Genomic DNA, 27,058 nt, shown 5'->3' on the forward strand with positions numbered 1-27,058 from the left:
ACTCTATTCCTGTAAACGTCTGTTACCTCGATCCTCTACTCTATTCCTGTAAACGTCTGTTACCTCGATCCTCTATTCCTGTAAACGTCTGTTACCTCGATCCTCTACTCTATTCCATGATATTCTATTAGACCAGTCGGTGGTAATCCATGCCTTCGGCGTCCCTATCAAGCATCCCTCGAGTCATCATCTTTCACTTTGCTATTTTTATACTCAAGGTCATTGGGTTTTAGGATAACCGTTACAACGATGCCTTGTGTCTCCCTCCTCCTCCTTTTCACCTCCTTTTCTACTGCGAGACGTTCAGGGAACCGAATGAAGGAAATACTTGAGTTAAATGAGGCCAGGTGCTTCCACACAGGTGTCTAATCAAATCACATTCCATTTGTCGCATGTTCCTGAATACAACAGGTGTAGAACCTTACCGTCAAATGCTTACCTAAAAAGCCCCTTAACCAAAAAATAAGTTTTAAGGAAATAGAGTTTAGAAAAATATTGACTAAATAAAAATGTAACACAATAAAATAACGAGGCTTAATACAGGCGGTACCGGTACTGAGTCAATGTGCAGGGGTACAGGTTAGTAGTGAGGCTATATACAGGGTGTTCTGAGTCAATGTGCAGGGGTACAGGTTAGTAGTGAGGCTATATACAGGGGTTATTTGTTCTGAGTCAATGTGTGGGGGTACAGGTTAGTAGTGAGGCTATATACAGGGGGTACCGGTACTGAGTCAATGTGGAGGCTATATACAGGGGGTACCGGTACTGAGTCAATGTGTGGGGCTACAGGTTAGTAGTGAGGCTATATACAGGGGGTACCGGTACTGAGTCAATGTGGAGGCTATATACAGGGGGTACCGGTACTGAGTCAATGTGGAGGCTATATACAGGGGGTACCGGTACTGAGTCAATGTGGAGGCTATATACAGAGGGTACCGGTACTGAGTCAATGTGTGGGGGTACAGGTTAGTAGTGAGGCTATATACAGGGGGTACCGGTACTGAGTTAATGTGTGGGGGTACAGGTTAGTAGTGAGGCTATATACAGGGGGTACCGGTACTGAGTCAATGTGTGGGGGTACAGGTTAGTAGTGAGGCTATATACAGGGGGTACCGGTACTGAGTCAATGTGTGGGGCTACAGGTTAGTAGTGAGGCTATATACAGGGGGTACCGGTACTGAGTCAATGTGTGGGGGTACAGGTTAGTCGAGGTAATATGTACATGTAGGTAGGGGTTAAGTGACTATGTTTAGATAATAAACTGAGTAGCAGCAGTGTAAAAACGAAGGGGGGTGGCAATGCAAATAGTCTGGGTGACCATTTGATAATTGTTCATGGGGGTAGAAGCTGTTAAGGAGCCTTTTGTGGTTCCTGAGTTAATTAAGCAGTTAACATCCCATCATGCTCAGGGTCATGTTCACGTCCCATCATGCTCAGGGTCATGTTCACGTCCCATCATGCTCAGGGTCATGTATAAAAATACGTAGTTGCCCACTATGGCTAGAAGAAGAGATCTCAGTGACTGAAAGAGGGCTCTCATAGGAACATAGAGGATGTGTCTCAGTGACTGAGAGAGGGCTCTCAAAGGGACATAGAGGGTGTGTATCAGTCACCAGATCTCAGTGACTGAAAGAGGGCTCTCAGAGGAACATAGAGGATGTGTATCAGTCACCAGATCTCAGTGACTGAAAGAGGGCTCTCATATGAACATAGAGGATGTGTCTCAGTCACCAGATCTCAGTGACTGAAAGAGGGCTCTCAGAGGAACATAGAGGATGTGTCTCAGTCACCAGATCTCAGTGACTGAAGGAGGGCTCTCAAAGGGACATAGAGGATGTGTATCAGTCACCAGATCTCAGTGACTGAAAGAGGGCTCTCAGAGGGACATAGAGGATGTGTCTCAGTCACCAGATCTCAGTGACTGAAAGAGGGCTCTCAGAGGAACATAGAGGATGTGTCTCAGTCACCAGATCTCAGTGACTGACAGAGGGCTCTCAGAGGAACATAGAGGATGTGTCTCAGTCACCAGATCTCAGTGACTGAAGGAGGGCTCTCAAAGGGACATAGAGGATGTGTATCAGTCACCAGATCTCAGTGACTGAAAGAGGGCTTTCAAAGGGACATAGAGGATGTATCTCAGTCACCAGATCTCAGTGACTGAAAGAGGGCTCTCAGAGGAACATAGAGGATGTATCTCAGTCACCAGATCTCAGTGACTGAAAGAGGGCTTTCAAAGGGACATAGAGGATGTATCTCAGTCACCAGATCTCAGTGACTGAAAGAGGGCTCTCAGAGGAACATAGAGGATCTGTCTCAGTCACCAGATCTCAGTGACTGAAAGAGGGCTCTCAGAGGAACATAGAGGATGTCTCAGTCACCAGATCTCAGTGACTGAAAGAGGGCTCTCAGAGGAACATAGAGGATGTATCTCAGTCACCAGATCTCAGTGACTGAAAGAGGGCTTTCAAAGGGACATAGAGGATGTATCTCAGTCACCAGATCTCAGTGACTGAAAGAGGGCTCTCAGAGGAACATAGAGGATCTGTCTCAGTCACCAGATCTCAGTGACTGAAAGAGGGCTCTCAGAGGAACATAGAGGATGTGTCTCAGTCACCAGATCTCAACCCAATTGAACACTTATTGAATAGTTTGAAGCAGCGCCCGAGACAGCATTTTCCACCACCATCAAGAAAACACAAAATTATGGAATTTCTCCTGGAAGGGATTTGTGTTTCGTATCCCTCCAATAGATTTCCCGACTTGTAAAATCTATGCCAAGGTGCATTGAAACATGGCCGCGGTCGTTGTTTGGGGTGTCGGGTTGATGCATTTTTTTCTCTGACTGGCAGAATAAAAAATGTTGGGCCTGCACTTCCGAAGGCTATATCGGTCTGCTAATACTGGACTAGTAAAGGCCCAGTGCACTACTTTTCTGAAGATTATTATTATTAAAATCATATGTTCTATTCTGATTTTTCACGGCGCGGTGCATTGAAGTTGTTCTGACGGCTCATGGAGACCCAACTCCCTATTAAGAACCTCCTTTATGTTTGACGGTTACCTCGGCTGTACACCTTTGCAGTCACTGGAAATCTACCGGCCACTAGAGGACATAGATCCTCATTTTCCCTTTATATATATATATATATATATATATAATATATTATATATATATATATCTTCCATCATCACCCCTTCTCTTCTCCCTCCCACCCCTTCTCTCTTCCTCCCTCCAAGGGACACAAATGCTAGTAACACCGGCAGGTTAGCAAGCAGGCTGCCAGCAAGCGAGAAGGACACGAGAGGAAAACGGTTATTGTCAACCCCAGATATTATCCATCTAAATTAACGGAAACTGCACAACACGGTATGTGAATAGTGCGTGCTATCATAATCTAACCATTTCGGATAAAGCATGTCTTCATGGATAACGGAGAAATAGCGCGTTGTGATATTAGGCTAACCTCAACTACCTGATAAATATAGGATGCATTTTTGTTGTTGTTGAGTTTAGAGAATAGAGAAAGGTTGTAATGCATGTGTCGTGAGTACCCGGTAGTTAACGTTTCATCTCATTCCAACAATCTGTTCTGAGCAACGGCGCTGCGCTGCTACCCTTCCTCTTCTGTCAAAGGAGCCAATCGTTTCCCGTTATGTGGCAGGATATGATTCCCTGGTTGTGATTTGACATGAATACAGTTTTATGTAGGTCTTATATCAATTGAAATAGCGGATGATTATTGCCGGGATGTAGTAGGCTACGATGATAGTGTAGTTTAGGTAACATCCAATACCAATAGAAGTAGCCGTGAGGACACGGATTTAATCTCTCCTTGGTAATAATTTAGCAGCACATTTGCTATGAAATGCCGATTTGGTGTACACGTTGGCTTGCGAGTTTCGACCGGGTCGAGATGTGTTTTTATCCCCGGATTAGCGCTTCGACAGGGGGATATACATGTTTCCCCTGCAGTCCCAGGAGACCTCGGAGGCGTAACGATTGTCGTGTGACAGCCTGCCTGAAGCCGATTTCAGACACAGGCGTGTGTGTGTGTGTGTGTGAGAGAGAGAGAATCGGGGGCTATGAGCTCTGCGCATGTGTAGAGAATATGGAACTGAAATTGCTGGCGTCGTGATCGTTGCGTAATTGCCTGCGTGCATAGTTTGGCGTATGGGTTATCATATTCATTATGCTACATTCCCGACTTAAAGAATGATTTATAGCATGTCAGATAGTGCAGGACTGCTGTGTTGCTAGTCCCAGTCGTGTGTCAACCATTCTATTGCAGCTGTGAAATTATTTATGAATCGTGTCCTTGGCATGACACCCTGAACGGTCAATGTCTTAGTTTGAATGAAAAGATGTCTCACGTGGTTAGACCTACTTCACCTACAGTTCATAGAGAATTATCCTCATGTTTGTCCTTTGGGTGTTTTAGCTAAATAAATAAAACATGTTTTGCGAATATATTCAAAATATAAGTTATAGACAACCTATGAGTAGAACGTCCTCACAGCAGTCAGTAGGCTATTGTATCGATATGCTACTGCTGTTGTTTTTACATTCCATAGGAATGAGGAGCAACTCTGCAGAAAGGCCTAGAACTAAACCTCATAAGTGTTGCTATCTCTATCTGTCTGTCTGGAGGATAAATGGATGTGTTGCCGGCCAGTGAGAGGAGACATTGAAGGCCACACAGTGTCTAGGAGCAAAGACCAAATACATTTTTAAAAAAAAAGGCAGTTGATTCTCTCTGTCTATTTGTTAAAGTCACCGTAGGGGCGATCCATCAATGATGATCATAGAAATGAACAGACTGAAGCTTCTCAATTAGAGGCTTGATAGGTCTATACCTCTCAGTCCAGATGTTGTAGAGAGGAGATAGAGGCAGACAGAGGGAGAGAGATAGAGGCCTTCTCAATTAGATGCTTGATAGGTCTATACCTCTGTCCAGATGTTGTAGAGAGGAGATAGAGGCAGACAGAGGGAGAGAGATAGAGGCCTTCTCAATTAGAGGTGTACCGGCTTGATAGGTCTATACCTCTGTCCAGATGTTGTATATAGAGAGAAGCAGACAGAGAGAGAGGCAGACGGAGAGCGAGGCAGACAGAGAGCGAGGCAGACAGAGAGAGGTAGACAGAGGGGAGAGAGACAGCGAGGCAGACAGAGACAGCGAGGCAGACAGAGAGAGCGGTGCAGACAGAGGTACCCGGGGCAGATAGAGGGAGCGGGGCAGACAGAGGTACCGGGGCAGACAGAGGGAGCGGGGCAGACAGAGGTACCGGGGCAGACAGAGGTACCGGGGCAGACAGAGACAGCGAGGCAGACAGAGACAGCGAGGCAGACAGAGGTACCGAGGCAGACAGAGGTACCGAGGCAGACAGAGGTACCGAGGCAGACAGAGGTAGCGGGGCAGACAGAGGTACCGGGGCAGACAGAGGTACCGGGGCAGACAGAGACAGCGAGGCAGACAGAGACAGCGAGGCAGACAGAGACAGCGAGGCAGACAGAGGTACCGAGGCAGACAGAGGTACCGAGGCAGACAGAGGTACCGGGGCAGACAGAGGTACCGGGGCAGACAGAGGGAGCGGGGCAGACAGAGGTACCGGGGCAGACAGAGGTACCGGGGCAGACAGAGACAGCGAGGCAGACAGAGACAGCGAGGCAGACAGAGACAGCGAGGCAGACAGAGACAGCGGGGCAGACAGAGGTACCGAGGCAGACAGAGGTACCGGGGCAGACAGAGGGAGCGGGGCAGACAGAGGTACCGGGGCAGACAGAGGTACCGGGGCAGACAGAGGTACCGGGGCAGACAGAGGTACCGGGGCAGACAGAGGGAGCGGGGCAGTCAGACATACAGAGAGTGATCGAGAGAGAGAGAGAGAGAGAGAAGCACAGACAAAGAAGGGAAAAAAGGCAGACCGAGAGACGGACGGATGGACACGCAGAGAAGGGAGAGGTGGATTGTAGACACAGAGAGAGAAATACATTAAAAGAGTGATTCCGTAGATGGGTATTAGGTTTATAATCCTTTCTCTAGAGCAGGAAGAGGAAACAGTAATCTGATTGATTTATGAAACCACAAATATGATCCTTCCTGGTGCCTGACTCTTGTCTAGTAGCTTCTATGTCCATAAATATAATCACAGTCAAACCTGAGAGACCGTGACATCTCGACTGCTGGTACGGTACACGGTGCTCTTTCACAAAAAGAGAGAGATATAGTGATTCAACAGTAGCGATTGAGAGTTGTCCTCGGGGACACCAAGGTGGTGGGTTCAATTCCTACAGGATTCACGTAAATACTAAAACATGTAAGAACTGTAAATCACTTGGATTGAAAGTGTCTACTAAGTGGCCTACATGTTATTAGATGCCAAATAATATGAAAGATTTAAGGCATGTCTGGTATCTACTGTAATCAACTGTAGTTTGCTGATAACATAACAATAAATGTTCTGTGTCTATTTATCAACAGCTGGTGTGTGATCACTAATATTAAGGAAGTCTCGAGGTTCTGCTCGCCTAAGGTAGAGTATCTCATGATAAGCTGTAGACCACACTGTTTACAAAGAGAGTTTTAATCTATATTTTTCGTAGCTGTCTATTTATCACCACAAACCGATGCTGGCAGTAAGAGTCAACGAGCTGTATTAGGTCAAAAGCAAACAGGAAACCGCTCACCCGGAAGTGGCACTCTTAGCGGCCATCGACTTTAATGCAGCAAAACTTAAATCCGTTTGACCTCATTTCTATGAGCATGTCACATGTGCAACCAGAGGGGGGACCTCTAGACCACCTTTACTCCACACACAGAGACACATACAAAGCTCTCCCTCGCCCTCCAATTGGCAAATCTGACCATAACTCTATCCTCCTGATTCCTGCTTATAAAAAACACAGCCTCAGAGGTACCAGTGACTCGGTCAATACGTAAGTGGTCAGATGACATGGATGCTACGCTACAGGACTGTTTTGCTAGCACAGACTGGAATATGTTCCGCGATTCATTCAATGTCATTGAGGAGTACACCAACTCAGTCAATAAGTGCATCGATGACGTCGTCCCCACAGTGACCGTACGTACATATCCCAACCAGAAGCCATGGATTACAGGCAACATCCTCGCTAAACTAAAGGCTAGAGTTGCTGGCTTTCAAGGAGCGGGACACTAATCCGGACGCTTATAAGAAATCCCGCTGTGCCATCCAACAAGCCATCAAACAGGACTAAGATTGAATCCCACTACACCGGCTCTGACGCTTGTCAGATGTGACAGGGCTTGCAAACTATTTTCTCCAGACGTGACACTTGGCATTCAGGCCAAAAAGTTCAATCTTAGTGTCATCAGACCAGAGTATCTTGTTTCTCATGGTCTGAGAGTCCTTTAGGTGCCTTTTGGCAAACTCCAAGCGGGCTGTCATGTGCCTTTTACTGAGGAGTGGCTTCCGTCTGGTCATTCTACCATAAATGTCTGATTGGTGGAGTACTGCAGAGATGGTTGTCCTTCTGGAAGGTTCTCCCATCTCCACAGAGGAACTGTAGAGCTCTGTCAGAGTGACCATTGGGTTCTTAGTCACCTCCCTGTCCAAGGCCTTTCTCTCCCGATTGCTCAGTTTAGCCGGCGGCCAGCTCGAGGAAGAATCTTGGTGGTTCCAAACTTCTTCCATTTAAGAATGATGGAGGCCAATGTGTTTTTGGGACCTTCAATGCTGCAGAAATGTTTTGGTACCCTTCCCCAGATTTGTGCCTCGACAAAATCCTGTCTTGGAGCTCAACAAACAATTCCTTTGACCTCATGGCTTGGTTTTTGCTCTGAAATGCACTGTCAACTGTGGCACCTTATATAGACAGGTGTGTGCCTTTCCAAATAATGTCCAATCAATTGAATTTACCACAGGTGGACTCCAATCAAGTTGTAGAAACATCTCAAGGATGATCAATGGAAACAGGATGCACCTGAGCTCAATTTCATTTCTCATAGCAAAGCGTCTGAAGATTTCTCAAAACCTTTTTCATTTTTTATTATGAGGTATTGTGTGTAGATTGAGAGAAAAAAATATATATTTTATCAATTTTATAATAAGGCTCTAACGTAAGAAAATGTGTACAAAGGGAAGGGGTCTGAATACTTTCCCGAATGCATTCATTCCCCCCTCTTATTGGTTGTTGATCAGCATCATCAGTCTTTAAAGGACAGATGGTCTGTGACCTCTAACCTGAGCTCCATACTCCATCTGGATTCCCTTTACTCTCTATTTACACCCTAAGCTGTTTCCTGTCCCTCAGCTGTTTCCTGCCCATCAGCTGTTTCCTGTCCCTCAGCTGTTTCCTGCCCATCAGCTGTTTCCTGTCCCTCAGCTGTTTCCTGTCCATCAGCTGTTTCCTGTCCATCAGCTGTTTCCTGTCCCTCAGCTGTTTCCTGTCCCTCAGCTGTTTCCTGTCCCTCAGCTGTTTCCTGTCCTTCAGCTGTTTCCTGTCCATCAGCTGTTTCCTGTCCCTCAGCTGTTTCCTGTCCCTCAGCTGTTTCCTGTCCCTCAGCTGTTTCCTGTCCATCAGCTGTTTCCTGTCCATCAGCTGTTTCCTGTCCATCAGCTGTTTCCTGTCCATCAGCTGTTTCCTGTCCATCAGCTGTTTCCTGTCCCTCAGCTGTTTCCTGTCCCTCAGCTGTTTCCTGTCCCTCAGCTGTTTCCTGTCCCATCAGCTGTTTCCTGTCCCTCAGCTGTTTCCTGTCCCTCAGCTGTTTCCTGTCCCTCAGCTGTTTCCTGTCCATCAGCTGTTTCCTGTTCATCGGCTGTTTCCTGTCCCTCAGCTGTTTCCTGTCTCTCAGCTGTTTCCTGTCCCTCAGCTGTTTCCTGTCTCTCAGCTGTTTCCTGTCCCTCAGCTGTTTCCTGTCCCTCAGCTGTTTCCTGTTCATCGGCTGTTTCCTGTCCCTCAGCTGTTTCCTGTTCATCGGCTGTTTCCTGTCTCTCAGCTGTTTCCTGTCTCTCAGCTGTTTCCTGTCCCTCAGCTGTTTCCTGTCCCTCAGCTGTTTCCTGTCCATCAGCTGTTTCCTGTCCCTCAGCTGTTTCCTGTCCCTCAGCTGTTTCCTGTCTTTCAGCTGTTTCCTGTCCCTCAGCTGTTTCCTGTCCTTCAGCTGTTTCCTGTCCCTCAGCTGTTTCCTGTCCCTCAGCTGTTTCCTGTCCCTCAGCTGTTTCCTGTCCCTCAGCTGTTTCCTGTCCCTCAGCTGTTTCCTGTCCATCAGCTGTTTCCTGTCCCTCAGCTGTTTCCTGTCCATCAGCTGTTTCCTGTCCCTCAGCTGTTTCCTGTCCATCAGCTGTTTCCTGTCCCTCAGCTGTTTCCTGTCCCTCAGCTGTTTCCTGTCCCTCAGCTGTTTCCTGTCCTTCAGCTGTTTCCTGTCCTTCAGCTGTTTCCTGTCCCTCAGCTGTTTCCTGTCCCTCAGCTGTTTCCTGTCCATCAGCTGTTTCCTGTCCCTCAGCTGTTTCCTGTCCCTCAGCTGTTTCCTGTCTTTCAGCTGTTTCCTGTCCCTCAGCTGTTTCCTGTCCCTCAGCTGTTTAACATTATTGTTGTTAACTAGTATGTACACCTACATGTTGCTGGTACTGTCGTAGTTGTATGGTTCAGATGATGTTTCTAATATGTCATGTTTGACTACATAGCTACATGTTACAACTGTGACAGTAAACTCGTTCTCCACATGGATTCTAGTGGTGAGTCAGTATTGAATCTATCTCTCTCTCACACACGTCAAATAGAAAACTATTATCCCTGCGTGGGAGTGCGTTCCTGGTAGGACTAATAGATATTGGTTCAGAGGATTGAGAGAGCCAGAGAGAGAGACAGACAGAACTCGCAGCATGAATATATCTATCTAGAATGGAGGCGTGGTCCGGTCTGGAAATGAGGCGTGGTCCGGTCTGGAAATGAGGCGTGGTCTGGTCTAGGAAGGAGGCGTGGTCCGGTCTGGAAAGGAGGCGTGGTCCGGTCTGGAAAGGAGGCGTGGTCTGGTCTAGAAAGGAGGCGTGGTCCGGTCTGGAAAGGAGGCGTGGTCCGGTCTAGAAAGGAGGCGTGGTCCGGTCTAGAAAGGAGGCGTGGTCGATATGGGGGGAGGTAGATATGGAGGAGGGAGGGAGAGAAGGAGGAGGGAGGGGGAGGTAGATATGGAGGGGAAGGGGGAGATGGAGGGGAGGGGAGGTAGATATGGAGGAGGGAGTGGGAGAGAAGGAGGAGGGAGGGGGAGGTAGATATGGAGGAGGGAGGGAGAGAAGGAGGAGGGAGGGGGGAGGTAGATATGGAGGAGAGAAGGAGGAGGGAGGGGGAGGTTGATATGGAGGGGAGGGGAGGTAGATATGGAGGGGGAGGTAGATATGGAGGAGGGAGGGGGAGGGGGAGGTAGATATGGAGGAGGGAGGGGGAGGTAGATATGGAGGAGGTAGATATGGAGGAGGGAGGGGGAGGTAGATATGGAGGGGAGGTAGATATGGAGGAGGGAGGGGGAGGTAGATATGAAGGAGGGAGGAGGTAGATATGAAGGAGGGAGGGGGGAGGTAGATATGGAGGGGGGAGGTAGATATGGAGGAGGGAGGGGGGAGGTAGATATGGAGGAGGGAGGGGGAGGTAGATATGGAGGAGGGAGGGGGAGGGAGATATGGAGGAGGTAGATATGGAGGAGGGAGGTAGATATAGAGGAGGGAGGGGAGGTAGATATGGAGGAGGGAGGGGGAGGTAGATATAGAGGAGGGAGGGAGAGAAGGAGGAGGGAGGGGGAGGTAGATATAGAGGAGGGAGGGAGAGAAGGAGGAGGGAGGGGAGGTAGATATGGAGGAGGGAGAGGGAGGGGAGGTAGATATGGAAGAGGGAGGGGAGGGGGAGGTAGATATGGAGGGAGGGGAGGTAGATATGGAGGAGGTAGATATGGAGGAGGGAGGGGGAGGTAGATATAGAGGAGGGAGGGGGAGGTAGATATGGAGGAGGGAGAGGGAGGGGAGGTAGATATGGAAGAGGGAGGGGGAGGGGAGGTAGATATGGAGGGAGGGGTTGGTAGATATGGAGGAGGGAGGGAGGAGGTAGATCTGGAGGAGGGAGGGGAGGTAGATATGGAGGAGGGAGGAGGTAGATATGGAGGAGGGAGGGGAGGGGAGGTAGATATGGAGGAGGGAGGGGGAGGTAGATATGTAGGAGGGAGGGGGAGGTAGATATGGAGGAGGGAGGGAGAGAAGGAGGAGGGAGGGGAGGTAGATATGGAGGAGGGAGGGAGGAGGTAGATATGGAGGAGGGAGGGGGAGGTAGATAGGGAGGGGGAGGGAGGAGGTAGATATGGAGGAGGGAGGGAGAGAAGGAGGAGGGAGGTGGAGGTAGATATGGAGGAGGGAGGGAGGAGGTAGATATGGAGGAGGGAGGGGGAGGTAGATATGGAGGAGGGAGAGGGAGGGGGAGGTAGATATGGAGGAGGGAGGGAGGAGGTAGATATGGAGGAGGGAGGGAGGAGGTAGATATGGAGGAGGGAGGGGGAGTTAGATATGGAGGAGGGAGGGGGAGTTAGATATGGAGGAGGGAGGGGGAGGTAGATATGGAGGAGGGAGGGGGAGATGGAGGGAGGGGAGAGGGAGGGGGAGATGGAGGGAGGGGGAGGTAGATATGGAGGGGGAGGGGGAGGTAAATGAGGAGGGAGGGAGGAGATAGATATGGAGGAGGGAGGGAGGAGGTAGATATGGAGGAGGGAGGGAGGAGGTAGATATGGAGGAGGGAGGGGGAGTTAGATATGGAGGAGGGAGGGGAGTTAGATATGGAGGAGGGAGGGGGAGGTAGATATGGAGGAGGGAGGGGAGATGGAGGGAGGGGGAGAGGGAGGGGAGATGGAGGGAGGGGGAGTTAGATATGGAGGAGGGAGGGGGAGGTAGATATGGAGGAGGGAGGGAGGAGATAGATATGGAGGAGGGAGGGAGGAGGTAGATATGGAGGAGGAGGGAGGGAGGAGGTAGATATGGAGGAGGGAGCGGGAGGAGATAGATATGGAGGAGGGAGGGAGGAGGTAGATATGGAGGAGGGAGGGAGGAGGTAGATATGGAGGAGGGAGGGGGAGGTAGATATGGAGGAGGGAGGGGGAAGTAGATATGGAGGAGGGAGGGGAGGTAGATATGGAGGAGGGAGGGGGAGGTAGATATGGAGGGGGAGGTAGATATGGAGGAGGGAGGGGGGAGGTAGATATGGAGGAGGGAGGGGGAGGTAGATATGGAGGAGGGAGGGGGAAGTAGATATGGAGGAGGGAGGGGGAGGTAGATATGGAGGAGGGAGGGGGGAAGTAGATATGGAGGAGGGAGGGGAGGTAGATATGGAGGAGGGAGGGGGAGGTAGATATGGAGGGGGAGGTAGATATGGAGGAGGGAGGGGGGGAGGTAGATATGGAGGAGGGAGGTAGATATGGAGGAGGGAGGGGGAGGTAGATATGGAGGAGGGAGGGGGAGGTAGATATGGAGGAGGGAGGGGAGGTAGATATGAGGGAGGGAGGGAGAGAAGGAGGAGGGAGGGGGAGGGAGAGGGAGAGGAGGGAGGGGAGGGGAGGTAGAGATGGAGGAGGGAGGGGAGGTAGATATGGGAGGAGGGAGGGGGAGATGGTGGGAGGGGGAGAGGGAGGGGAGGTAGATATGGAGGGGAGACGGGGGAGGTAGATATGGAGGAGGGAGGTAGATATGGAGGAGGGAGGGGAGGTAGATATGGAGGAGGGAGGGGGAGGTAGAGATGGAGGGGGAGATGGAGAGGGAGGGGGAGATGGCGGGAGGGGGAGGTAGATATGGAGGGGGAGGGGAGAGGGAAGGGAGATGGAGGGGAGGGGAGGTAGATATGGAGGGGGAGGTAGATATGGAGGAGGGAGAGGGGAGATGGAGGGAGAGGGGAGATAGATATGGAAGAGGGAGAGGGGAGATGGAGGGAGGTAGGTATAGAAGGAGGAGGGAGGCAGGGATGGAGGAGGGAGGAGATGGAGGGAGGGGGGGAGATGGCGGGAGGGGGAGGTAGATATGGAGGGGGAGGGGGAGGGAAGGGGAGATGGAGGGAGGGGAGGTAGATATGGAGGGGGAGGTAGATATGGAGGGGAGGTAGATATGGAGGGGGAGGTAGATATGGAGGAGGGAGAGGGGAGATGGAGGGAGAGGGAGATAGATAGGGAGGGGGGAGATGGAGGGAGGTAGGTATAGAAGGAGGAGGGAGGCAGGGATGGAGGAGGGCGGGGGAGATGGAGGGAGGGGGAGATGGAGGGAGGTTGGTATAGAAGGAGGAGGGAGGCAGGGATGGAGGAGGGAGGGGGAGGGGAGGTAGATATGGAGGAGGGAGGGGGAGTTAGATATGGAGGAGGGAGGTAGATATGGAGGAGGGAGGGGAGGTAGATATGGAGGAGGGAGGGGGAGGTAGAGATGGAGGAGGGAGGGGCGAGATGGAGAGGGAGGGGAGATGGAGGGAGGGGGAGGTAGATATGGAGGAGGGAGGGGGAGGTAGATATGGAGGAGGGAGGGGAGGTAGATATGGAGGAGGGAGGGGAGGTAGAGATGGAGGAGGGAGGGGCGAGATGGAGAGGGAGGGGGAGATGGAGGGAGGGGAGGTAGATATGGAGGAGGGAGGGGGAGGTAGATATGGAGGAGGGAGGGGGAGGTAGATATGGAGGGGGAGATGGAGGGAGGGGGAGAGGGAGGGGAGATGGAGGGAGGGGAGGTAGATTTGGAGGGGGGAGATAGATATGGAGGGAGGAGAGGGGAGATGGAGGGAGAGGGGAGATGGAGGGAGAGGGAGATATATATGGAGGAGGGAGAGGGAGATGGAGGGAGAGGGGAGATGGAGGGAGAGGGGAGATGGAGGGAGAGGGGAGATGGAGGGAGAGGGGAGATGGAGGGAGAGGGGAGATGGAGGGAGAGGGGAGATAGATATGGAGGAGGGAGAGGGGAGATGGAGGGAGGGGGAGATGGAGGGAGGGGGGAGGTAGAGATGGAGGAGGGAGGGGGGAGATAGAGAAGGAGGAGAGGTAGGTGGGTCACAGCTGGTTGGTGGGTCACAGCGAGAGACGTCGTGATTGGTTGAGGAAGGGGGTGGAGCGTGTGGAGGGGGAAATGGAAACAGATTTGCTGTGTAGACCACATCTCTCCTTCTCTCTACATCCTGCCACCCGTCTCTTTCAGATTTAAAACCATTTTACACTGAGATTTGTTCTTTCTGCTTCACCAATTCAACTCTGATTGCTGAAGAACGTGCATTTGAATGTAGGCTACTTGCACGCAAGCAAGGCAACACATACACATGGTTAGCAGATGTTAATGGTCACATACACATGGTTAGCAGATGTTAATGGTCATATACACATGGTTAGCAGATGTTAATGGTCACATACACATGGTTAGCAGATGTTAATGGTCACATACACATGGTTAGCAGATGTTAATGGTCACATACACATGGTTAGCAGATGTTAATGGTCACATACACATGGTTAGCAGATGTTAATGGTCACATACACATGGTTAGCAGATGTTAATGGTCATATACACATGGTTAGCAGATGTTAATGGTCACATACACATGGTTAGCAGATGTTAATGGTCATATACACATGGTTAGCAGATGTTAATGGTCACATACACATGGTTAGCAGATGTTAATGGTCACATACACATGGTTAGCAGATGTTAATGGTCATATACACATGGTTAGCAGATGTTAATGGTCACATACACATGGTTAGCAGATGTTAATGGTCACATACACATGGTTAGCAGATGTTAATGGTCATATACACATGGTTAGCAGATGTTAATGGTCATATACACATGGTTAGCAGATGTTAATAGTCATATACACATGGTTAGCAGATGTTAATGGTCATATACACATGGTTAGCAGATGTTAATGGTCATATACACATGGTTAGCAGATGTTAATGGTCATATACACATGGTTAGCAGATGTTAATAGTCATATACACATGGTTAGCAGATGTTAATGGTCATATACACATGGTTAGCAGATGTTAATGGTCACATACACATGGTTAGCAGATGTTAATGGTCACATACACATGGTTATCAGATGTTAATGGTCACATACACATGGTTAGCAGATGTTAATGGTCACATACACATGGTTAACAGATGTTAATGGTCACATACACATGGTTAACAGATGTTAATGGTCACATACACATGGTTAGCAGATGTTAATGGTCATATACACATGGTTAGCAGATGTTAATGGTCACATACACATGGTTAACAGATGTTAATGGTCACACACACATGGTTAGCAGATGTTATTGGTCACATACACATGGTTAGCAGATGTTATTGGTCACATACACATGGTTAGCAGGTGTTAATGGTCACATACACATGGTTAGCAGATGTTATTGGTCACATGGTTAGCAGATGTTAATGGTCACATACACATGGTTAACAGATGTTATTGGTCACATACACAACATGGTTAGCAGATGTTAATGGTCACATACACATGGTTAGCAGATGTTAATGGTCACATACACATGGTTAGCAGATGTTAATGGTCACATACACATGGTTAGCAGATGTTAATGGTCACATACACATGGTTAGCAGATGTTAATGGTCACATGGTTAGCAGATGTTATTGGTCACATACACATGGTTAGCAGATGTTAATGGTCACATACACATGGTTAGCAGATGTTAATGGTCACATACACATGGTTAGCAGATGTTAATGGTCACATACACATGGTTAGCAGATGTTAATGGTCATATACACATGGTTAGCAGATGTTATTGGTCACATACACATGGTTAGCAGATGTTAATGGTCACATACACATGGTTAGCAGATGTTAATGGTCACATTCACATGGTTAGCAGATGTTAATGGTCACATACACATGGTTAGCAGATGTTAATGGTCACATACACATGGTTAGCAGATGTTAATGGTCATATACACATGGTTAGCAGATGTTATTGGTCACATACACATGGTTAGCAGATGTTAATGGTCACATTCACATGGTTAGCAGATGTTAATGGTCACATACACATGGTTTCCTGTCCCTCAGCTGTTTCCTTATTGGTCACATACACATGGTTAGCAGATGTTAATGGTCACATACACATGGTTAGCAGATGTTAATGGTCACATACACATGGTTAGCAGATGTTAATGGTCACATACACATGGTTAGCAGATGTTAATGGTCACATACACATGGTTAGCAGATGTTATTGGTCACATACACATGGTTAGCAGATGTTAATGGTCACATACACATGGTTAGCAGATGTTAATGGTCACATACACATGGTTAGCAGATGTTAATGGTCACATACACATGGTTAGCAGATGTTATTGGTCACATACACATGGTTAGCAGATGTTAATGCGAGCGTAGCAAAATGCTTGTGCTTCTAGTTAAGACCGTGCAGTAATATCTAACAAGTAATCTAACAATTTCACAACAACAACCTAACACACACAAGTGTAAAGGAACGAATAAGAATATGTGATGGCCGAACGGCATAGGCAAGATGCAGTAGATGGTATAGAATACAGTATATACATATGAGATGAGTAATGTAGGGTATGTAAACAAGATGCAGTAGATGGTATAGAGTACAGTATATACATATGAGATGAGTAATGTAGGGTATGTAAACAAGATGCAGTAGATGGTATAGAGTACAGTATATACATATGAGATGAGTAATGTAGGGTATGTAAACAAGATGCAGTAGATGGTATAGAGTACAGTATATACATATGAGATGAGTAATGTAGGGTATGTAAACAAGATGCAGTAGATGGTATAGAGTACAGTATATACATATGAGATGAGTAATGTAGGGTATGTAAACAAGATGCAGTAGATGGTATAGAGTACAGTATATACATATGAGATGAGTAATGTAGGATATGTAAACATTATATAAAGTGGCGTTATTTAAAGTGGCTAGTGATATATTTTATTACATCCAGATGTGGTCTGTTATCAGGGCAACACAAACGTAATGTCAGTACAGTATGCTGATGAGTTTTGGCATCATGCCACCCATCAATACCTCCTGATTATTGTTACAAATATTGATAAGCAGGAAAGTATGCAAGATTATATACTGTAATAGCTTACCTAAATACAGTAATAACTAAGTACCCAAATACAGTAATAACTAAGTACCTACATACTGTAATAACTAAGTACCTACATACTGTAATAACTAAGTACCTAAATACAGTAATAACTAAGTACCTAAATACAGTAATAACTAAGTACCTAAATACAGTAATAACTAAGTACCCAAATACAGTAATAACTAAGTACCTACATACTGTAATAACTAAGTACCTACATACTGTAATAACTAAGTACCTAAATACAGTAATAACTAAGTACCTAAATACAGTAATAACCAAGTACCTACATACTGTAATAACTAAGTACCTAAATACTGTAATAACTAAGTACCTAAATACAGTAATAACTAAGTACCTAAATACAGTAATAACTAAGTACCTACATACTGTAATAACTAAGTACCTAAATACAGTAATAACTAAGTACCTAAATACAGTAATAACTAAGTACCTAAATACAGTAATAACTAAGTACCCAAATACAGTAATAACTAAGTACCTACATACTGTAATAACTAAGTACCTACATACTGTAATAACTAAGTACCTAAATACAGTAATAACTAAGTACCTAAATACAGTAATAACTAAGTACCCAAATACAGTAATAACTAAGTACCTACATACTGTAATAACTAAGTACCTACATACTGTAATAACTAAGTACCTAAATACAGTAATAACTAAGTACCTAAATACAGTAATAACTAAGTACCTAAATACAGTAATAACTAAGTACATTAAATACAGTAATAACTAAGTACCTAAATACTGTAATAACTAAGTACCTAAGTACAGTAATAACTAAGTACTTACATACTGTAATAACTAAGTACCTAAATACAGTAATAATTAAGTACCTACATAGCCATAGCACTATTTTAGGAGAGCTGTTAGTCATGTTTTCACAAACATCTCATACTGTGGTTAGGTGGTTCTGGAATGTTCCCCTCACTAAAACCCACAGTGTCACTATTTTAGACCTGACACACCTGTAGTTCAGTGGACAAAGAGTGAATCACAGGGCGAGAGGGGCAGTTTTCATTCAATTAGCTGTAATTATGTTCCCCTCATTAAAACCCACATTGTCAATATATTAAAACCTGACACACAGACTTATCAAGCCACCAGTTGTTGACACATATCAGTGGAAATAATGATGTTAATGTTATTAACCAACAACTCCTTTATGTTATTAACCAACAACTCCTTTATGTTATTAACCAACAACTCCTTTATGTTATTAACCAACAACTCCTTTATGTTATTAACCAACAACTCCTTGATGTTATTAACCAACAACTCCTTTATGTTATTAACCAACAACTCCTTTATGTTATTAACCAACAACTCCTTTATGTTATTAACCAACAACTCCTTTATGTTATTAACCAACAACTCCTTTATGTTATTAACCAACAACTCCTTGATGTTATTAACCAACAACTCCTTGATGTTATTAACCAACAACTCCTTTATGTTATTAACCAACAACTCCTTGATGTTATTAACCAACAACTCCTTGATGTTATTAACCAACAACTCCTTTATGTTGTTAACCAACAACTCCTTTATGTTATTAACCAACAACTCCTTTATGTTATTAACCAACAACTCCTTTATGTTATTAACCAACAGAGGCTCTCTTTCTCATGTTTTATCTGTTTCAGATATCCCCTCAACCTCTACCGGCCAGCTCTTCAGCCACAAGCAAACTGACTGACTGATAGAAACAAATACAGTTTGAAAAACGAACAAAGAGCTGACAAGCAACGTGTCTCCATTAATAGACTGAGAGAAAGAAACACACAACAGATGTCCTGATTGGCTCAAACCTTCAGACAGACGGGCAGTTGTATTGTGAAACACGTCAACACAGAGAAATCAAATGGCTGACAAGCAGATCAGGTTAGCATGCATTAGCTGTTAACATTTAACTCTGGTGTCTCCCTCAAATGGCACCCTATTCCCTATATTGTGCACTTTTTATGCAGGCCCTGGTAAAAAAAAATAGTGCACTGTATAGGGAATAGGGTGTCATTTCAGACACAACTTGTGTATAAGAAAACAGATCTGAAAATTGTTAAGCATTATATTCTTCAATGTTAAACAAGTGTTCTTCTGTCTCCTCCCTCACAGTTGATTCAAGGTCCCCCCGTGTTCTATAAAATCTACATGTCGCATGTATCATATTTGACCCACAGCTGATCAAATTAACATAGCGCCACATGTGGTGTCAGCTGTGGGATAATGTCCCCTATGTTACCATGTGGTGTCAGCTGTGGGATAATGTCCCCTATGTTACCATGTGGTGTCAGCTGTGGGATAATGTCCCCTATGTTACCATGTGGTGTCAGCTGTGGGATAATGTCCCCTATGTTACCATGTGGTGTCAGCTGTGGGATAATGTCCCCTATGTTACCATGTGGTGTCAGCTGTGGGATAATGTCCCCTATGTTACCATGTGGTGTCAGCTGTGGGATATCATCCCCTATTTTACCATGTGGTGTCAGCTGTGGGATAATGTCCCCTATGTAACCATGTGGTGTCAGCTGTGGGATAATGTCCCCTATGTAACCATGTGGTGTCAGCTGTGGGATAATGTCCCCTATGTTACCATGTGGTGTCAGCTGTGGGATATCATCCCTATTTTACCATGTGGTGTCAGCTGTGGGATAATGTCCCCTATGTAACCATGTGGTGTCAGCTGTGGGATAATGTCCCCTATGTTACCATGTGGTGTCAGCTGTGGGATAATGTCCCCTATGTTACCATGTGGTGTCAGCTGTGGGATAATGTCCCCTATGTTACCATGTGGTGTCAGCTGTGGGATAATGTCCCCTATGTAACCATGTGGTGTCAGCTGTGGGATAATGTCCCCTATGTTACCATGTGGTGTCAGCTGTGGGATAATGTCCCCTATGTTACCATGTGGTGTCAGCTGTGGGATAATGTCCCCTATGTAACCATGTGGTGTCAGCTGTGGGATAATGTCCCCTATGTTACCATGTGGTGTCAGCTGTGGGATAATGTCCCCTATGTTACCATGTGGTGTCAGCTGTGGGATAATGTCCCCTATGTAACCATGTGGTGTCAGCTGTGGGATAATGTCCCCTATGTTACCATGTGGTGTCAGCTGTGGGATAATGTCCCCTATGTAACCATGTGGTGTCAGCTGTGGGATAATGTCCCCTATGTTACCATGTGGTGTCAGCTGTGGGATATCATCCCCTATGTTACCATGTGGTGTCAGCTGTGGGATAATGTCCCCTATGTAACCATGTGGTGTCAGCTGTGGGATAATGTCCCCTATGTTACCATGTGGTGTCAGCTGTGGGATAATGTCCCCTATGTAACCATGTGGTGTCAGCTGTGGGATAATGTCCCCTATGTAACCATGTGGTGTCAGCTGTGGGATAATGTCCCCTATGTTACCATGTGGTGTCTGCTGTGGGATAATGTCCCCTATGTTACCATGTGGTGTCAGCTGTGGGATATCATCCCCTATGTTAACATGTGGTGTCAGCTGTGGGATAATGTCCCCTATGTAACCATGTGGTGTCAGCTGTGGGATAATGTCCCCTATGTAACCATGTGGTGTCAGCTGTGGGATAATGTCCCCTATGTTACCATGTGGTGTCAGCTGTGGGATAATGTCCCCTATGTAACCATGTGGTGTCAGCTGTGGGATAATGTCCCCTATGTTACCATGTGGTGTCAGCTGTGGGATAATGTCCCCTATGTAACCATGTGGTGTCAGCTGTGGGATAATGTCCCCTATGTAACCACGTGGTGTCAGCTGTGGGATAATGTCCCCTATGTAACCATGTGGTGTCAGCTGTGGGATAATGTCCCCTATGTTACCATGTGGTGTCAGCTGTGGGATAATGTCCCCTATGTAACCATGTGGTGTCAGCTGTGGGATAATGTCCCCTATGTTACCATGTGGTGTCAGCTGTGGGATAATGTCCCCTATGTTACCATGTGGTGTCAGCTGTGGGATAATGTCCCCTATGTTACCATGTGGTGTCAGCTGTGGGATAATGTCCCCTATGTTACCATGTGGTGTCAGCTGTGGGATAATGTCCCCTATGTTACCATGTGGTGTCAGCTGTGGGATAATGTCCCCTATGTTACCATGTGGTGTCAGCTGTGGGATAATGTCCCCTATGTAACCATGTGGTGTCAGCTGTGGGATAATGTCCCCTATGTTACCATGTGGTGTCAGCTGTGGGATAATGTCCCCTATGTTACCATGTGGTGTCAGCTGTGGGATAATGTCCTCTCCCCTAATTCCTTCTCTTCCTTCTTCCTTCCCCTCCTTCTTCCACCTCTCTCCATCTCCCTTCCCCTCCTTCTTCCTCCTCTCTCCATCTCCCTTCCCCTTCCTCATCCTCCTCTTCCTCCCTCCCTCTTCCGCCCTCCCTCTTCCTCTTCTCTCCATCTCCATCTCCCTTCCCCTCCCTCTTCCTCCTCTCTCCATCTCCATCTCCCTTCCCCTCCCTCTTCCTCCTCTCTCCATCTCCATCTCCCTTCCCCTCCCTCTTCCTCCTCTCTCCATCTCCATCTCCCTTCCTCTCCCTCTTCCTCCTCTCTCCCATCTCCCTTCCCCTCCCTCTTCCTCCTCTCTCCATCTCCCTTCCCCTCCCTCTTCCTCCTCTCTCCATCTCCCTTCCCCTCCCTCTTCCTCCTCTCTCCATCTCCCTTCCCCTCCCTCTTCCTCCTCTCTCCATCGCCCTTCCTCTTCCTCCTCTCTCCATCTCCCTTCCTCCCTCCCTCTTCCACCTCTCTCCATCTCCCTTCCTCCCTCCCTCTTCCACCTCTCTCCATCTCCCTTCCTCCCTCCCTCTTCCACCTCTCTCCATCTCCCTTCCTCCCTCCCTCTTCCTCCTCTCTCCATCTCCCTTCCTCCCTCCCTCTTCCTCCTCTCTCCATCTCCCTTCCCCTCCCTCTTCCTCCTCTCTCCATCGCCCTTCCTCTTCCTCCTCTCTCCATCTCCCTTCCTCCCTCCCTCTTCCTCCTCTCTCCATCTCCCTTCCTCCCTCCCTCTTCCTCCTCTCTCCATCTCCCTTCCTCCCTCCCTCTTCCTCCTCTCGTCCCCCCAGTTTGCCTGCCAAGTTGATAAACGGTGGAATAGCAGGGCTGATTGGTGTGAGCTGTGTGTTTCCCATTGACTTGGCCAAGACCCGCCTGCAGAACCAGCAAAATGGATCACGCCTCTACACCAGCATGTATGTACACACTCACTCACTCACTCACTCACTCACTCACTCACTCACTCACTCACTCACTCACTCACTCACTCACTCACTCACTCACTCACTCACACACACACACACACACTCATTTCACTCACTCACTCACTCACTCATTTCACTCACTCACTCACTCACTCACTCACACACTCACTCACTCACCACTCACCACTCACTCACTCACTCACTCACTCACTCACTCACTCACTCACTCACTCACTCACACACACACACACACACACTCACTCACTCACTCACTCACTCACTCACTCACTCACTCACTCACTCACTCACTCACTCACTCACTCACACACACACACACACACACACACACACACACACACACACACACACACACACACACACACACTCACTCACTCACTCACTCACCACTCACTCACTCACTCACTCACTCACTCACTCACTCACTCACTCACTCACTGCTGTAATCAAGGCAAATGCTGTTATGTTGTAGTAACTAGTTGATGTTATGTGTTGTAGTAACTAGTTGATGTTATGTGTTGTAGTAACTAGTTGATGTTGTAGTAACTAGTTGATGTTGTAGTAACTAGTTGATGTTATGTGTTGTAGTAACTAGTTGATGTTGTAGTAACTAGTTGATGTTATGTGTTGTAGTAACTAGTTGATGTTATGTGTTGTAGTAACTAGTTGATGTTGTAGTAACTAGTTGATGTTATGTGTTGTAGTAACTAGTTGATGTTGTAGTAACTAGTTGATGTTATGTGTTGTAGTAACTAGTTGATGTTATGTGTTGTAGTAACTAGTTGATGTTGTAGTAACTAGTTGATGTTATGTGTTGTTTAGTAACTAGTTGATGTTATGTGTTGTAGTAACTAGTTGATGTTATGTGTTGTAGTAACTAGTTGATGTTATGTGTTGTAGTAACTAGTTGATGTTATGTGTTGTAGTAACTAGTTGATGTTATGTGTTGTAGTAACTAGTTGATGTTGTAGTAACTAGTTGATGTTGTAGTAACTAGTTGATGTTATGTGTTGTAGTAACTAGTTGATGTTATGTGTTGTAGTAACTAGTTGATGTTATGTTGTAGTAACTAGTTGATGTTGTAGTAACTAGTTGATGTTATGTGTTGTAGTAACTAGTTGATGTTGTAGTAACTAGTTGATGTTATGTGTTGTAGTAACTAGTTGATGTTATGTTGTAGTAACTAGTTGATGTTGTAGTAACTAGTTGATGTTATGTGTTGTAGTAACTAGTTGATGTTATGTTGTAGTAACTAGTTGATGTTATATGTTGTAGTAACTAGTTGATGTTATGTGTTGTAGTAACTAGTTGATGTTATGTGTTGTTTAGTAACTAGTTGATGTTATGTGTTGTAGTAACTAGTTGATGTTATGTGTTGTTGTAGTAACTAGTTGGTGTTGTAGTAACTAGTTGATGTTATGTGTTGTAGTAACTAGTTGATGTTGTAGTAACTAGTTGATGTTGTAGTAACTAGTTGATGTTATGTGTTGTTGTAGTAACTAGTTGGTGTTGTAGTAACTAGTTGATGTTATGTGTTGTAGTAACTAGTTGATGTTGTAGTAACTAGTTGATGTTATGTGTTGTAGTAACTAGTTGATGTTATGTGTTGTAGTAACTAGTTGATGTTGTAGTAACTAGTTGATGTTATGTGTTGTAGTAACTAGTTGATGTTATGTGTTGTAGTAACTAGTTGATGTTGTAGTAACTAGTTGATGTTATGTGTTGTAGTAACTAGTTGATGTTATGTGTTGTTGTAACTAGTAACTAGTTGATGTTATGTGTTGTAGTAACTAGTTGATGTTATGTGTTGTAGTAACTAGTTGATGTTGTAGTAACTAGTTGATGTTATGTGTTGTAGTAACTAGTTGATGTTGTAGTAACTAGTTGATGTTGTAGTAACTAGTTGATGTTGTAGTAACTAGTTGATGTTATGTGTTGTAGTAACTAGTTGATGTTATGTTGTAGTAACTAGTTGATGTTATGTGTTGTAGTAACTAGTTGATGTTATGTGTTGTAGTAACTAGTTGATGTTATGTTGTAGTAACTAGTTGATGTTATGTGTTGTAGTAACTAGTTGATGTTATGTGTTGTAGTAACTAGTTGATGTTGTAGTAACTAGTTGATGTTATGTGTTGTAGTAACTAGTTGATGTTATGTGTTGTAGTAACTAGTTGATGTTATGTTGTAGTAACTAGTTGATGTTATGTGTTGTAGTAACTAGTTGATGTTATGTGTTGTAGTAACTAGTTGATGTTGTAGTAACTAGTTGATGTTGTAGTAACTAGTTGGTTATGTGTTGTAGTAACTAGTTGGTTGTGTCTTGTAGTAACTAGTTGGTGTTATATATTGTAGTAACTAGTTGGTGTTATATATTGTAGTAACTAGTTGATGTTGTAGTAACTAGTTGATGTTATGTGTTGTTGTAACTAGGTGATGTTATGTTGTAGTAACTAGTTGATGTTATGTGTTGTAGTAACTAGTTGATGTTGTAGTAACTAGTTGATGTTATGTTGTAGTAACTAGTTGATGTTATGTGTTGTTTAGTAACTAGTTGATGTTATGTGTTGTTTAGTAACTAGTTGATGTTATGTGTTGTAGTAACTAGTTGATGTTATGTGTTGTAGTAACTAGTTGATGTTGTAGTAACTAGTTGATGTTATGTTGTAGTAACTAGTTGATGTTATGTGTTGTAGTAACTAGTTGATGTTATGTGTTGTAGTAACTAGTTGATGTTATGTTGTAGTAACTAGTTGATGTTGTAGTAACTAGTTGGTTGTGTGTTGTAACTAGGTGATGTTGTAGTAACTAGTTGATGTTATGTTGTTGTAACTAGGTGATGTTATGTGTTGTAGTAACTAGTTGATGTTGTAGTAACTAGTTGATGTTATGTGTTGTAGTAACTAGTTGGTTATGTGTTGTAGTAACTAGTTGATGTTATGTGTTGTAGTAACTAGTTGATGTTATGTGTTGTAGTAACTAGTTGATGTTATGTGTTGTAGTAACTAGTTGATGTTATGTGTTGTAGTAACTAGTTGATGTTATGTGTTGTAGTAACTAGTTGATGTTGTAGTAACTAGTTGATGTTATGTGTTGTAGTAACTAGTTGATGTTATGTGTTGTAGTAACTAGTTGATGTTATGTTGTAGTAACTAGTTGATGTTATGTGTTGTAGTAACTAGTTGATGTTGTAGTAACTAGTTGATGTTATGTTGTAGTAACTAGTTGATGTTATGTGTTGTAGTAACTAGTTGATGTTATGTGTTGTAGTAACTAGTTGATGTTATGTGTTGTAGTAACTAGTTGATGTTATGTGTTGTAGTAACTAGTTGGTTGTAGTAACTAGTTGATGTTATGTGTTGTAGTAACTAGTTGGTTATGTGTTGTAGTAACTAGTTGATGTTATGTGTTGTAGTAACTAGTTGATGTTATGTGTTGTAGTAACTAGTTGATGTTATGTGTTGTAGTAACTAGTTGATGTTATGTTGTAGTAACTAGTTGATGTTGTAGTAACTAGTTGATGTTATGTGTTGTAGTAACTAGTTGATGTTATGTGTTGTAGTAACTAGTTGATGTTATGTTGTAGTAACTAGTTGATGTTATGTGTTGTAGTAACTAGTTGATGTTGTAGTAACTAGTTGATGTTATGTTGTAGTAACTAGTTGATGTTATGTGTTGTAGTAACTAGTTGATGTTATGTGTTGTAGTAACTAGTTGATGTTGTAGTAACTAGTTGATGTTGTAGTAACTAGTTGATGTTATGTGTTGTAGTAACTAGTTGATGTTGTAGTAACTAGTTGATGTTGTAGTAACTAGTTGATGTTATGTTGTAGTAACTAGTTGATGTTATGTGTTGTAGTAACTAGTTGATGTTATGTGTTGTAGTAACTAGTTGATGTTATGTGTTGTAGTAACTAGTTGATGTTATGTGTTGTAGTAACTAGTTGATGTTGTAGTAACTAGTTGATGTTATGTGTTGTAGTAACTAGTTGATGTTGTAGTAACTAGTTGATGTTGTAGTAACTAGTTGATGTTATGTTGTAGTAACTAGTTGATGTTATGTGTTGTAGTAACTAGTTGATGTTATGTGTTGTAGTAACTAGTTGATGTTATGTGTTGTAGTAACTAGTTGATGTTGTAGTAACTAGTTGATGTTATGTGTTGTAGTAACTAGTTGATGTTATGTGTTGTAGTAACTAGTTGATGTTATGTGTTGTAGTAACTAGTTGATGTTGTAGTAACTAGTTGATGTTGTAGTAACTAGTTGATGTTGTAGTAACTAGTTGATGTTGTAGTAACTAGTTGATGTTGTAGTAACTAGTTGATGTTGTAGTAACTAGTTGATGTTATGTGTTGTAGTAACTAGTTGATGTTGTAGTAACTAGTTGATGTTATGTGTTGTAACTAGTTGATGTTGTAGTAACTAGTTGATGTTGTAGTAACTAGTTGATGTTATGTGTTGTAACTAGTTGATGTTGTAGTAACTAGTTGATGTTGTAGTAACTAGTTGATGTTGTAGTAACTAGTTGATGTTGTAGTAACTAGTTGATGTTGTAGTAACTAGTTGATGTTGTAGTAACTAGTTGATGTTGTAGTAACTAGTTGATGTTGTAGTAACTAGTTGATGTTATGTGTTGTAGTAACTAGTTGATGTTGTAGTAACTAGTTG

The 27,058-nt window shown here is 44.8% G+C and overlaps 1 protein-coding gene across 2 annotated transcripts in view; it reads left to right on the top strand.

Moving 5' to 3' along the window:
- The first annotated feature begins 3,218 nt into the window (after positions 1–3,218).
- LOC127912151 (mitochondrial glutamate carrier 1-like) overlaps positions 3,219–27,058 on the top strand; it is a 106,028-nt gene continuing 82,188 nt past the window's right edge. The window contains exons 1-4 of one of the 2 annotated variants that reach the window (XM_052481005.1): positions 3,234–3,367; positions 6,480–6,531; positions 18,805–19,042; positions 22,240–22,365. In XM_052481005.1, coding sequence (XP_052336965.1) covers positions 19,023–19,042; positions 22,240–22,365 — 146 coding nt within the window. In that variant the 5' untranslated portion in view covers positions 3,234–3,367; positions 6,480–6,531; positions 18,805–19,022. Of the gene's footprint in view, positions 3,368–6,479; positions 6,532–18,804; positions 19,043–22,239; positions 22,366–27,058 lie in introns of both variants that reach the window. The other variant, XM_052481004.1, reaches the window with a different exon arrangement.

This window comes from Oncorhynchus keta, chromosome 26 (genome assembly GCF_023373465.1).
Source record: "Oncorhynchus keta strain PuntledgeMale-10-30-2019 chromosome 26, Oket_V2, whole genome shotgun sequence".
Taxonomy (NCBI): domain Eukaryota; kingdom Metazoa; phylum Chordata; class Actinopteri; order Salmoniformes; family Salmonidae; genus Oncorhynchus; species Oncorhynchus keta.